At 46.0% G+C, this 15,099-nt stretch overlaps 1 protein-coding gene across 1 annotated transcript in view; it reads left to right on the plus strand.

Annotated features, from left to right (window-relative positions):
• The first annotated feature begins 4,335 nt into the window (after nucleotides 1–4,335).
• samd14 (sterile alpha motif domain containing 14) overlaps nucleotides 4,336–15,099 on the plus strand; it is a 236,483-nt gene continuing 225,719 nt past the window's right edge. The window contains exons 1-2 of the mRNA XM_070864441.1: nucleotides 4,336–4,429; nucleotides 4,604–4,656. Coding sequence (XP_070720542.1) covers nucleotides 4,617–4,656 — 40 coding nt within the window. The 5' untranslated portion in view covers nucleotides 4,336–4,429; nucleotides 4,604–4,616. The remainder of the gene's footprint in view (nucleotides 4,430–4,603; nucleotides 4,657–15,099) is intronic.

Here is a 15,099-nt window from a genome sequence, read left to right on the forward strand (position 1 = left end):
CTCGGAGCAGACAGAAAAGGCTGTAGATACTCAACAGGTCAGCAACATCCGTGGACAGAGAAGCAGAATTTACATCTAGATGCTGCCTGACCTGCTAAGTAGTTCCAGCATTTTATAGTGTCATTTCAGATTGACAGCATCCGCTCACTGAGGGAAGAGGAAGATGCAGAAGAGGGGGCAGTAGAAGAGGAGGCAGCAGAAGAGGGGGAAACAGAAGAGGGGGAAGTAGAAGAGGAGGAAACAGAAGGAAGGATGCACCAAGACAGCCCCTTTCTGGTCGGGATATCCAAAATGGAATCATCCACCTGCAGTCCCAGTGACCACAACCTCAATTCCCTTTTCAACATTAGTCCCACACCTTACCTTCCCTCTATTATTGACCATCACAGAATCTTCTTAGCCACAATGCTGAAATAAAAGCCACCACAAAGCAAACTTTCCAATCCAACTTTATGCATCTATCCATCCAACATGACTTTAAGAAATCAACTCGTCACCCTTATGCATTCTCTTTGTGACTGTCTTGTGTGCCTTTGCCGATCTTATTGATGTCATGCAGAACGTCTGGTGGAAGGTTGCTGACTTTCAGTGGGGGACACTGCAAATGGCCTTGCTGGTCGACCTTGAAGAGTTGGTGGCTGTGTGGGAGAGTCAGATCAAGTGCCAGCAACATCTCTTTCTTCTTAATCTTCTCCTCCTCCTCCTCCTCCTCTTTTTCTCTTTCTCGTCCTTGTTCTCCTTATTCTCTTTCTCCTTTTTCTCCTTCTCCTCTTTCCTCTCCCTCTTGCATTACTTTGGCGTGTGAAATGAGGAAGGCATAATATTGGAGTTGTGGTGAGGGGACGGCAGGAAAGCAAGAGGTACATGTCAGAAGGAGGATAACGTATGAGAATACCAGCATCTTGTATTCTTTCTGCCCCACTGTGGCCCAAGGGCTCCACCATGCCCCTGCCAAAAATGCCCTGCATCGTCTCCTCCAAGGGGTTGAGGTGAGGCTAGGTATGGGAGATGTGCCTCGTGATTGGTGCAGATTGTTGGTAGGTGAGTATTGGGGGTGGGGGGAGTCTTGCATTGATCAGTGTGTGAGGCTAGTGGTGCAGTTGATAGGAAATGGCTTTTGAAATTGCATTCATTGACCTTGACCAGTGGTCTGAGGTCATGAAGCTTCTTTGGGCACTGGAGCTATGTAGTGGGGGCAACATTACTGGCAGTGATGGCTTCAGTTATCTGGTCCCACATCATTCTTTCTGGAGGGCCTCCTGATCCCTGTGGGTAGAGGACCTCTCTTGCAGTGTTGACCCCCCTGCACAAAGCTGGAGTGCTACGTGCAAGACCCTGAATGCCCCTTCCCTGGCTTGCTGAACCATTTGTGTTAGTGCTGAGGCACTTTTACCATTTTTTGAGGTGCGGAAGGGAATTCAGCTTTAAGTACTGAAGACTCCCAATTGACATTACTTTTTAATGTTAATTTTTTTTTAAAAGCTGTAATGGCTGAGAACTGCATTTTTTTCACTCCATTTTAATTTTAATTTGTTCAGAAGGCATTTCCCTTTTAATGGGTTGCCCTTTTAATTTCCCCCAAATTCCTAGCGCACTCCATAACCTCGTTTCCAGAGGCTGTTAGAAGCTGGACCGCTGCTTTAGGACAGGTATATGGACTCCCATGCCTGCATGAATGCCACCAGGATATTATTACATCATAAGTTAGCGCTGGGCTAAAAATCTTTAGCCCCCAGTGCAATTTTTCCCTGGTAGCGCTCCATTTTCAGTGGCTGTTAACCTGAGTTGCTGGTTGTCTCTCTCCACAGATGCTGCCTGACCTGCTGAGATTTCCAGCATTTTCTGTTTTTATTGCCGGTGACACTGTTTGAAGTACTATGTCTTCAAATGAACAAATTCAGCTAATGCTTTACCATAATATCTAAAAAATTCACTTAACAAATTGTGCAATTAAACTCTGAACATGTTGCAAAGTAACTGGAAATGTAAGTTTTAGCATCGATGGTATCTTTTAAAACAAATTAGCTGACGATCGTTAGTTTGCATTCTCTTTTGCTACCTTTCCCCCAATGTTCTGCCCACCTCTCCTGAAGGTGCTGTCGATTGCTAGGATATAGTTCGACAGGTGCCAGGGTGCTTCAATAACTTGCACAACTGGCCATTCTTCATTTCAGCAGACTATTCAACTATCGAGGGCATCACAGCCAAGCCCAATCCTGCCTTCATGTGACATCTATAGGTGTACATCCCAGCAGGAGTTACTGTAAAGTAATCAGGTGCAGGAATCTTGGCCGATCTTTTACCTTCCTAGCCCATGGGATCTGAGGTCATGCACTCCGACCTCTGGCACTGGCTGAGATTGGCTGAGTCAGCTCAGACCAGGAATCAAATTGGAAATCCTTTTGGTTCACACGTCATGCACCTATCCACGAAGCCATTAGGGCAGCTTTCTTACTCTTAATCATTGTCAGCTGTTGCTCAGTGGGTAGCACCCTCGCCTCTGAGTCAGAAGGTTGTGGGTTCAAGTCCCAGTTGAGGGACTTGCAGAATAAAAATCTATGCTGCTGCTCCACTGCAGTGCTGAGGGAGTGCTGCACTGTCGGAGGTGCTGTCTTTCAGATGAGACATTAAACTGAGGCCCCACCTGCTCTCTCAGGTGGGCGTAAAAGATCCCGTAGCACTATTTCGAAGAAGAGCAGCGGAGTTATCACTGGTGTCCTGGCCAATATTTATCTCTCAATCAACATAACAAAAGCAGAATATCTGGTCATTATCATATTGCTGTTTGTGGGAGCTTGCTGTGCGCAAATTGGCTGCTGCGTTTCCCACATTACAACAGTGACTACAGTTCAAAACTACTTCATTGGCTGTAAAGTGCTTTGAGATGTGCAGTGGTCATGAAAGGCGCTATATAAATGCAAGTCTTTCTTTATTGGCCACTAGTGAATGTTCAAGAATGCAGCAAAGGTGACTCTTTCTCTGAGTCTCTCATTGTCCCTGTTAGAAGCGTTGTGTTGTCCTTCTGTTGGCATCTGGCAACTCCTCACAACGGCACAGCCAAGATCAGACACTCACAACTGCAGATCCCCACACTGCCACTCCATCGCCCATTGAAATGTAGTTCCAGCATCCTGTGCCTCTGCACTGCCTGGTCCACCTTTGCACCTTTTTTTGTTCAAAGGCGAACTGTGTTCAAGCAAAAGGGTTTGGTAAACTTTCTCTTAATTGTATACAAACACACAATGCAATAATGGAAAATGAGTTGAAATATATCAATGGTGGTACTTCTGCATGAAAAGTGTCTTGCATTTTTACATGGAAACATGTTCCCTTTTAAGCAGTGGGTGTGCATGGCATCATCAGAGGACCAGGCTGGAAGGAGCTATTAAGGTTGATCGACTGAGGGAGGAGGATTGACAACTGACAGTAGCAACTAAACCAGAGAGGGTGGTGCTGTTTCAGCTTGAACAGTGCGAGTTCATAATGTGCCTTTACCACATCCTCAACCTGAACCTCTTGATGTTGTTGTTATCAAAATGCAAATGATTAGCAATTTTTTCCCCAGAAAATCAACTCAAAAACATCAAATTAAAAAAGGGTGTGAAACTTAACAATAATTCTCTGTAACGCATTTTTTTTTAGATGGGTACATTCAATCAATAAACACTGGTGCAATAAATCCCTTATTGTCATCCAGTGTGGCAAATTACAGTATAAAATAAAATAGTCGTTGTTTTTATTGAGCTAGATGAGGGAATAGGGCTGGAAGGGGTTAAACTCAATTTGCCTGGAATCCAGCAGCAGTGAAGCCATCCAATTGCAATTATGATCTGCTGTGTGAACAAGCTGCCATTCTGGGGAGCCAGGCATCCAACACATAGTCTGTGAGCCTCCCAGAAATGCCTGCTTCCTCTCTGATGTGGTATAGAGACCATCATGTGCGGTGCAGCAAGGGCTGAAAGCTGCTTTCATAATCTCCACCGAATAATACTGCCATTTATTTTTTAAACGAGGCTCCTGCACGACCGATTTCCGTAGGTCAGAGTGCTGTATCATCTTTCCCCGTGCTGTAACAAAATAATGCACCCCCGAAAACCGAATGATTCGTAGTGGCACTCAGGGGACCACTGCATCCATAATGTGACAGTCGGAGAGCAGCAGTGTTTGTTAATGACTTACCATCTTCCGGGTACTTACAAACCTCCTCCCATCTGGACCCTGGACCCATCCCATTCTGAATGTATCGGAGCGCGGAGCTCATTTCAAATCAGCAGCTCCCTCGCTGAGGTGCCCTGCCCGAATGAATCACAGACTGAATACTGCTGATGGAAGGATTCTTGCTGGAGGGGAACCGTTAAGAGCCCTGCTTAACCCACAGAGTACAGTTGTTGGGAGATGCTGTGATTAACATGCCGTGAATCTGCCACAGGTAAGTTCTGTTTAATTATGATTTTTTTTCCCTCCCCCATCCAGTAACAGCTCACAGCCTGCCTGCCAGCCTCTGTCGCTCCACTGGACTAGAGTTGTAATTATTTTAGTTGGCCCTGTGCGTTAGGCCAGAAATAAAACCCCTTATCTGATGGCCTGCTTTTCTTATTCACAGTCCCAGCTGCAACATGTCTACCACAAAACCAGGTGATGCCGATGAGATTTTTGGTGAGTAAATGCCGGGGTATTTTTCAACTGAGCCTTTTAACCATTTATAGAACGCTCAGCAGGACATATTCTTACTAAGAAGCTTGTTTCAGTTCTTGCATGCTGACTGTCTGATGGCGATTTGCTCTTATCCACTCAATAATTAAACCATTTTTAGTATACGACATAATTCTATGGAAAGCCAGCAATTATTACGGTCCAGGACCATACTAAAACAAAATATATGGAAGTATGAATGAGCTATTGATTTGATGTCTAAAAGCACAGAGAATATATTGTAAATCTTTACTTGAAGGAAGAATCCAGACAAGACAGGATAATGAGCAGTAGTTTATGGGAAGTAACTCCATATATTTGCATTATGTGTTCAGAGACAATAGTTGACCTTGTAATGGCTTCATTTTAAGCAGATGGTACCGATGAATTGTGCTCTGTGTTGCTGGATACGCAGAGGAACTTTATTGAGACTAGATAGTATGGCTCAGCCTCATCTGGCAATGTTCTGGCTATGTTCGTGAAACAATATATTGTTTAACATGAAATAACATGCTAGGATACTATTGTTAATTTGACTGTTACAAGGTTTCTTAAATCATTGATGAGATGAAAGTCACTCACTGATAGCCACTATTTAGTTATTGGGGTAGCAGGCATGTATGTATATGTGCACAGACAGCGAGAAAAGTAAATAGAAGAGATCAGATAAAATCACACAGCATAAGATAATTCAATTACCAGAATTCAGCAATATTCATGGTAAATATTGTAGTTATAGTTCACTCCCTTATTTGAGTATCTGAGTATCTGTTATACTAAACATTATCCATGTCACTAGTAGGCAATGGCAACCATTTTAATGGTTGGAATGAATTAATAAAATAACCTGTAAAATTAATCAACTATATTGTTTCTTGAATGGGTTAATCTATTGCCTCTCCAACTAATCTGTGGCTCTTGTTTCTCAAACATAGTGCGTTGCATTCATGTAAGCAACTGGCCTGTCCCTTTAAATAGATCTGACATTAAAAAGATCACATTCATTGAAAGGTGATACTGTGCTGATTTTCTGTATCGTTAGTCACGTGAGAGTACGCCCATCAAAACAAGCCTGAACTGAATTTGGCCAATTCACAGAACATTAACTAAATGTATGGGTATCTGAAGCCTTCCCACCAGCGCCGATAATTATTTGCTGTTTTGAGAACACTGCTTATTACCTTTCCTGAGACTTATTCACCTACAATTATTGTGCAGCCACCTCCTCATGCTGTCCTTCCAGCTCCAGAATCCGAAGCAAAATATCAAATCCCATTATCATTTTGTATATTTACCACCGGCCTTCGGGCCCACAATAATAGTAGTTCAGTCAACACAAAGCAATATATTCTGACACAGACCAAATGCTGCCCTTATTTCTTCAGCCACTGGAATATCATACAGCTCGTATTTTGATAGAAGAGAGCAGCATTGATACACAAGCTGTGGAATTAAGATCTGGTTTTATGATAGATATTTAAAACCATGCAAATTTTCTACCAAATTATTTACCGGAAGATATTTTCAATCAACTGCTGGCACATCTCTGACAGCAGCAATACGCCAGCGTGTAGTAAAATGCCATCACGGTCACGCGTTAACCTGTTGTATTATGATGCAGTTAATAAAATGAACCCTTGGAGTGCTGAAGGTTCACCGTGGCTTTCAAATTAAGTTGCACATTAATAGAGAGCAGAGTCGGAGATGCAGGGACTGTGACCAGATTTCACTCCTATGCCTCTCAATGTATGGCATTATGCCTCAGTAGTTGATGTGTATGCTTCTGTTCAATTGGGATTTATATAGTGAATTTGGAAGGCATTTTGAGGTGGTTCTGGATGGGGCAAAACTTCCATCTGCTCCATGGTTGTGCCCCTGAACCCATCCCAAATCTCAGGGTCAGTGGGATATTTGCATATTATGGTTGGGTGCCCACATCAGCAGCAATGCACCAAGGCACCTGTCTCAACTATGGAGGAGCGATTCAGAAGCTGCATAAGTGTCCTTTAGAGTTTCCTTCCCCCCCCCCCCGCCACTGGCCTCAGTGCCTTTAGCAATGCTGGATACCAGGGTTGTACATGCAGTACTTGTGACCAATACTGCTAAGGCACAAACTAAGGAAAATATACTGGGGGCGAAATTCCCCTCTTGCGCGCCTCCCGTTAACACCACCGACGGGGGTCGCTACTGGCTCCTGCAAAATTGCGCGACTGTTAGTGGAGGCGCGAGCACGGTAGCACCACACCGCGCCGGTAGTGCCCCGGGCCGCCGCACAACCAGCGATGACATCATCGCCGTGCACGACGACCCTTTTCCACCCCACAGCAGAAATTGTCCAGCACCCTGCGAGGCTGCCACAAGTGATGCCAGCACCAGCCTCGCGGGTTGCGAACCGGGCCGAACCTCTGCTCACAGGGCGGAATCTCAAGGGGAGGTGCGCTGCGCCATGCACCGCTATTTTGTTGTTTGGGCCGACTCACCGGGCGGCCCGTCTTGATGGTCCGCGGCGTGATCCGGGCCACCATTGTGCAGCCTGGCACTCTGTCTCGATGCCGGGCTGCAACCACTGCACCACGCCGCCCTGGTGGCCCAGTGAAGGCTTGCAGAGTGTGCAGCGGCCCTCCCCTTTATCGGAAGGGGAGGGGCATTGAGACGCATCAGCGCTACATGGAGAGGCTGTGTAGCGCTGCTGATCCCGTCTGAGTAGTGCCCCGGATACCGCCCCAACAGGAAGTGAAGTGCCGACATTGCGCTCCACTTCCTGTGAAGGGCGGTAACCCCAATTTCGAGGCCAGGGCAGGACTTCCGCGCCGGGCACAGGAGGTCCCTCCCCGACTGGGTTACCACCCTCAAACGGGCCGCTGGGGAATTTCTCCCCCGTTATGTGTCTCATACTTTTCTCCTTTTTATCACACCATAATACACCTGGCCATTTGTGAGTGGGTATATTATACACCATCCCCGACTCCACAGGAATATCTGACAGGTGGTAAATATGGGTGTAATTGGGTCTTTGCGCAAAGTAGGTCACTCTAGCCTAGATTTAAGGTAAACTAGCAATCCTAAGAGCATGAGCTGAAATCCCATAGTGGGATGTTGTGAAACTGCTCACTGCTCCAAGATCATCCTGCAGAGCAAAGATAGCCCCGGCTTTCTATTCTCTCCAATCAACCATTTTCATAAGCCCCTCTGCCCTGCTCCCTTCACGCTAACGTTCAACAAGTTAAAGGAGCTTGTGATTTCTTTGTCACAAAGATTTTCACCATCAGTTGACTCCGTAGCTTGCCCCTGTTCCTCTAGCCCTGATCCTGTATCGTTCTGTAGTTTCTCTCCTGTCTTCCCTCATGTGCTCTCTGAGCTCATCTCGTTATGAGACCCACCTCCTACTCTGGGCACCTCGGTATGTTCATTTTCCAGGCATAAAGTAAACGCAACAAGGGCCAATTTTGGGGACCACCTCCCACGCCCTAATGATGTGTGAGGGATGTCCAACCCGATATTGGGTTGGGCCATTTTTCAGGCATCCCTGACGGCTGTCTAAAACTGGCATTAGGATCCTTACATCACCAAATGGAAGGTCTAACGCCTGCTTTAGGCCTCTTGCTGATATTCAGTGGCCACTGCAGTCTAAAAAAAGTATTTTGTTCGATTCAAAAATTGTCCTTGTGAATCCAAGAGGAGCAGGGGTGCTCTCCTGACTCCACAGTACCGCTGATCACAACTCCCCCCCACCTCCATTGCGGAAACACCCATCCTCCCAGGACTCCCCTCAGGGTACAGTTGGTGATATAGTAATGAGGCCTGATGCCCAATTTCAGGCCAGCTTCAGGATTGTGTATGAATGTGTAACTTTGTACTGATCCGTTGGAAAACGTTTCTTTCTTTGCTCCAGTTGCTGAAGCAATTAAAAGATTTACTTAAAAAGAGGTACACCCGATCTTTTGGGGAGCCCAAGTACGTGAAAAAAAAAGTTCTAAGTTTCCCCCTGTAATTTCTTTATTTTGGCGTGGCCCAACCTGTCCTTTAGTTTTGGGGGTGGAGCCTTGATCCATGCCAAAAAGATCGGGCTGTCATGGTAACCAGGGACACAATGTGAACTGAGGCTGCAAAGTGAAGCATACAGCCAGCTCCCAACACATTAAAAGAATTGAAAAACACATTGCACCAACTTACCTCCAACCCTGCCCGATGGGCTTGCTGGTCCGGTCCAATACTCGGTCCCCAGACTCACGGTTTTCTCTCTCTCTCTCTCTCTCTCTCTCTCTCTCTCTCCCCCTCTCCCTCTCCCTCTCCCTCTTTCTCTCTCTCATATATATATATATATTTTCAATTCTTTTAGCGCATGTCCGGACACCTGCTGCGCCGATTTCCTTACTTGCGCCACTTTATTTAACTCTCCGCAAGGGTTTTCTGGAGAGGCCACATTTGCAGCAGAACTGGAGTAACTCTCAGCTGGCCAAACTTCTAATTCTAATGGTTAGTGTAATACATAAGAACATAAGAAATAGGAGCAGGAGTGGGCCATATGGCCCCTCGAGCCAGCTCCGCCATTCAATAAGATCATGGCTGATCCGATCATGGACTCAGCTCCACTTCCCTGCCCGCTCCCCATATCCCTTTATCGGTTAAGAAACTGTCTATTTCTATCTTAAATTTATTCAATGTCCAAACTTCCATAGCTCTCTGAGGCAGCGAATTCCACAGATTTACAACTCTCTGAGAGAAGAAATTTCTCCTCATCTCAGTTTTAAATGGGCGGCCACTTATTCTAAGATCATGCCTTCTAGTTCTAATCTCCCCCATCAGTGGAAACATCGTCTCTGCATCCACCTTGTCAAGCCCCCTCATAATCTTCTTCGATAAGATCACCTCTCATTCTTCTGAATTCCAATGAGTAGAGGCCCATTTCCTCATAAGTCAACTCCCTCATCCCCGGAATCAACCTAGTGAACCTTTTCTGAACTGCTTCCAAATCAAATATATCCTTTCGTAAATATGGAAACCAAAATTGCACGCAGTATTCCAGGTTTGGCCTCCCCAATACCCTGTATAGCTGTAGCAAGACTTCCCTGCTTTTATACTCCATCCCTTTTGCAATAAAGGCCAAGATTCCATTGGCCTTCCTGATCACTCGCTGTACCTGCATATTATCCTTTTGTGTTTCATGCACAAGTATCCCCAGGTCCCCCTGTACTGCAGTACTTTGCAATCTTTCTCCATTTAAATAATAACTTGCTCTTTGATTTTTTTCTGCCACACTTTCCAACATTATACTCCATCTACCAAATTTTTGTATGTATGCACTTGTGAGTATGTTCACAGGTTTACAGAGCTGTTGAATTGTGAGTGGCGTAGCCAGTCACGTGATGTTCACAAGACTCAATAAAACTCCAGCCAGTTGGGGTTAGGGGATCCACAATGAGGTAGGTGGTTGTGAACTGGTAATGTGTAGTGTGATTGTGAAATCTTTGCTAATAAACCAACTAGTTCTTGATAGCAATGTGTTGCTATGAATTCTTAAGCAAAGAATCCATGAAGCAAATACATTACAGTTAAGGAGTGTTTCAAACTAGATTCCACCTAATATGAGCCCACTGCACAAACCTTGCATAATTTAACACGTGTTGGTACTAATCGGTTATTATACCAATAGGCTATAAGTATGGCTGGTAGGAGAAATGGAAAATGTCCTGCTGGTGCAGCACACACAGAATACTCCACCGAGGATTGCGTTGAGCTGCAGGCTGTGCTGCATTGAGCTCATGTGATTCCTGACCCAGGTTAGTCCAAAAGTAGAGGTTGAAGAGGACAATAGTCAGCCTCCCCCGCTAGCCTTCACTTTCATGACAACAGGTGTATGTGTCATATACACAAACACCGAAATGTTCATGGGAGCAAACAGACAAACATTCAAACGCATGCTTTACATATCAACAAAAACCATATCAAAGCACAAATTCATGTTCTCTGGAATCTTAATGGGATTGGAGGTAGGTGGCAAGCTATCTGCAGAAATTGAATGCAGTTTGTTGTAAAATGGCTTACGTCCTATTTCCTGATTCGGTTCAAAGATTGCTTGCCCGAGTGTTGAGAAGGTCGGAATTTTATATGCTATCACTCTTCCTTTCCAATATCAATTCCGATATAGTAAACTGTAGAGATTCACAGTTGCAGCTCTGCTATTTGTCCCATAGGCATTGGGAGAAGCTAAAAACCCAACAATTATACTTAAGTGCTGTTTCTTTCATCCCAGGTCCCCAACCAATCACAGAGCTAGATTTCAGGGCCAAAGAGCAGAGGTCAGCACAAACCTCACGCTGCTCTGAAGATGTATATATTTTCTTAATGAAGACCAACAAGAAGAACATTTTTAGCAGGTTGTCTCTTACCAAAAGAGAATATTTTGTACCAAAAGTGTTAAATCTTTAATTCAGCAGTTAAACTAGTATAAATTTTCTGTCTGTCACACTTCTCCATCACACTTCAAATGTCCTACTGCAAATATCTGTCACATTTAATAAGGACAGAAAGAAAGGCAGTCATTTGGAATATATTGGCGGTGCAGGCTCGAAGGGCCAAATGGCCTAGTCCTTCACCTATTTTCTATGAACTTTCTCCAACAATTAAAAATTGCTTAAATGGCAGGAGCGAGAACGTCTGTAACCTATGATTGAGTTTATCAATCACACTTTAAAGAAAAGAAGAAAAAAAGCCAAGGTTCTGACCTGCATCCTGAAGAGTTAATAAACTCTAATCTCATTGTTTACAGAATCAGACTTTGTGGCCTCACAGCTTTATCATAGCAGCAGGATAATACACCATGGTATAAAGCTCCTGCCCCTTAGAAAACATCAAGGGGTAGAGTTTCTGCAGTGTTCTCATGATCTCCCACTAAATTTGGTGCAATAATGGTGGAAACCCTGCAGAAATGGTTTGAATGGCCAGTTACACCATTTCTCCAGGGTTTCTGATGATCTTTAGCCAAGGTTATGGTCGGAGATTGGGAGAAACTCGACAGAAAATCCAGGTGCGCATCATCTGAATGTGTATGGCCAGTATATTAAAAGTTATGTCTAGCACCATGGCAGCTGGGGAATTTAAATTCAGTTAATTAAATAAATCTGAAATGAAAAGCTAGTATGATTAATGGAGACCATGAAACTATTGGATTCTCGTAAAAACCCATCTGGTTCACTAATGTCCTTCAGGGAATGAAATCTGTTGTCCTTACCCCGTCTGGCAGACCTGTGACTCCAGACTCACAGCAATGTGGTTGATTCTTAACGATCCTCTTAAATGGCCAAGCAAGCCATTCAGTTGTAATGAACCGCTACGAGAAATAAGAATAAAACTGGATGGACAACCAGGCATGTCCCACAGACTAGTCAAGCAACAGCCTGACATAGTCATACTCACAGAATCACAGCTTTCAGCCAAAATATTCACTCCCTCCACCACCGGCGCACAGTGTGTACCATCTTCAAGATGCACTGCAGCAACTCACCAAGACTTCTTCGGTAGCACCTCCCAAATCTGCCAACTCTACCACCTAGAAGACCACGGGCATCAGGCACATGGGAACACCATCACCACCAAGTTCCCCTCCAAGTCACACACACCATCCTTACTTGGAAATATATTGCCGTTCCTTCTCGTCGCTAGGTCAAAATCCTGGAACTCCCTCCCTAACCTTCCCCATGGACTGCAGCAGTTCAAGAAGGCAGCTCACAACCACATTCTCAAGGGCAATTAGGGATGGCCTTGCCAGCGATGCCCACGTCCCGGAACAAATATTAAACAAATTACAAAATTCCTGTTTATTAGACTTCAGGTGACACATTTTCTGTGTCACTTCTGTCATAACTAAATATAAAAGAAATCATAGTTAAACTTCTTTGTTCGGGGGCAGTGGGGGGGGGGGGGGGGGGGGAAGTGCGCTCCCGGCTCCCGCGAAATTGTGCGGTAGTTAGCGGAGGCGCTGCCACGGTAGCCGATGATGTCATTGTTGTGTGCGGTGACCCCTTAGCGCTGCGTGGCGAACCCTTTTTGCCCCGCGGTGGACATTGGCCAGCGCTCCTCGAGCAGCGTCAGCGCCAGCCTCGCGGGCCACAAACCAGGCCAACATTCGCTGGTGGGACGGAAGTTAAAGGGGAAGCCAGGAATGCCCACTCTGGCACCTTGGCGGTTTGGCCGACTCACCGGTCGGCCTGACTTCTTCCTTTGTTGGTGGTCCGATCCACCATTGTGCAGCCCGGCAATCTGTTTTGGATGCCGGGCTGTGGCCTTGGCACCACGCCGCCCTGGTGGACGTGTGGAGACCATCAGAGGCCTGGCAGCGTGTGCAGCGGCCCACCCCTTTAACCGAAGGGGAGGCGCATTGAAATGCGTCTACGCTACGCGGAATAGCCGTGTAGCGCTGACCAACGCACCCGAGTATCGACTCGGATCCCGCCCCAACAGAAAGAGGAGCACGTGAGATTGCGCTCCACTTCCTGTGAGGGGCGGTAACCGCAATTTCGCTGGCGGGGCGGTACGTTCTGCCCCGTGTCGGTTACCGTCCCTAATCGGGCTGCTGGGTAATTTTGCCCCCATAGTGTTCCAAATTCCTGGGAATTGTTTTTTCCATCATGTCGACTCTTCCCTTTCCACCTTCTACTTTACTTTTTGTTCTCTTGCGTAATAGCTTAGACTCCAGCTTTCCCACTTCCCACCATCCAATGTTCTTTGTTCCAGCTGCCACCGCTCCCTTACCTGCTCCGGCTCACCACTGTACCACTACCCCATCCTCAGTCCTAATGCCCGACCACCTGCTTCCAATACCCTGACTGTCCCCAGCAGCTCCTCCTGATCCTAACATGGGCTCCTAACATGCACCACTTTTCAAAAGCAAAATACTGCGGATGCTGGTATTTCTGAAATAAAAACAGAAAATGCTGGAAATGCTCAGCAGGTCAGGCAGCATCTGTAGAGAGAGAAACTGAGTTAACATTTCAGGTCGATGATCTTTCGTCAGAACTGGAAAAAGTTCGAGATGTAACAGATTTTAAGCAAGTGCAGGGGCAGGGAAAGGGGGAGAGAGGGGAGGAAAGAACAAAAGGGAAGGTCTGTGATAGGCAGGAGAGATTCAATAACAAAAGGGATGATTATGCAAAGCTCAAGGAGATGGTACTGGGATAAGTAAATAAACAAAAGCTGGGTCTAGAAGAGGTGTAATGGGGGTATAGCAGAATCATCAACAGTTGCCATCTGCAAAAATAGGGGCAGAGGATTTGGTCTGAAATTGTTGAACTTGATTTTGCCCAGAAGACTGTAAAATGCCTAATCGAGAGAGGTCAGAGTGCGAGTGGAGCAGAGAATTAAAGTGACTAGCGACCGGAAGCTCGGGGTCACACTTGCGGACTGAAGGGAAGTGTTCCGCACTACTTTTCAATATGTTTCTCATCACCACTGTCCATGTGAAAGTCTTTGCTCCATGTGCTTAGCCAACTAGCTCCAATATACCATCACCCTTCACTTTACAATTCAATTACTCACTCAGTAAATTACTCGTCAATTTTAGAATAAAGTTGCTCATCAATTTGACAGTAAAGTTGCTCATTCTATTTAATAAGTTACAGATACAAAAGCAATCGGCTCTGACGACGCCACCTTTCACACTAGTGCCTCTGACACGTCTTCCTTTTTCCTCAACCGAGGATTCCCCTCCGCCGTGGTTAACATGGCCCTCGACCGTGTCTGTTCTATTTCCCGCACCTCTGCTCTCACCCCGTTCCCTCCCTCTCAGAACCATGACAGGGTTCCCCTTGTCCTCACCTTTCACCCCAGCAGCTTCCACGTTCAACGGATCATCCTCCACTATTTCCGCCTCCTCCAGTGTGATCCCACCACCAATCACATCTTCCCCTCCCCCTCCCCTCTCAGCATTCCGAAGGGACCGCTCCCTCCGCGACACCCTGGTCCATTCCGCAGTCACCCCCAGCGCCCCCTCCCCTTCCCACGGCACCTTCCCGTGCAAGCGCAGGAGATGTAACACCTGCCCTTTAACCTCCTCTCTTCCCACTATCCAGGGCCACAAATACTCCTTCCAGGTGAAACAGCGATTTACTTGTACTTCTTTCAATTTAGTATACTGTATTCACTGCTCCCGATGTGGTCACCTCTACATTGGGGAAACCAAACGTAAATTGGGTGACCGCTTTGCGGAGCACCACCATTCAGTCCGCAAGTGTGACCCTGATCTTGCGGCCGTCTGTCACTTTAATTCTCCACTCCATTCGCACTCTGACCTCTCTGTCCTCGGTCTCCTACACTGTTCCAACAAAACTCAACGTAAGCTCGAGGAACAGCACCTCATCTTTCGTTTAGGTACTTTACAGCCTTCTGGACTCAACATCGAGTTCAACAATT

The sequence above is a fragment of the Pristiophorus japonicus genome, chromosome 21 (genome assembly GCF_044704955.1).
Source record: "Pristiophorus japonicus isolate sPriJap1 chromosome 21, sPriJap1.hap1, whole genome shotgun sequence".
Lineage (NCBI taxonomy): Eukaryota > Metazoa > Chordata > Chondrichthyes > Pristiophoridae > Pristiophorus > Pristiophorus japonicus.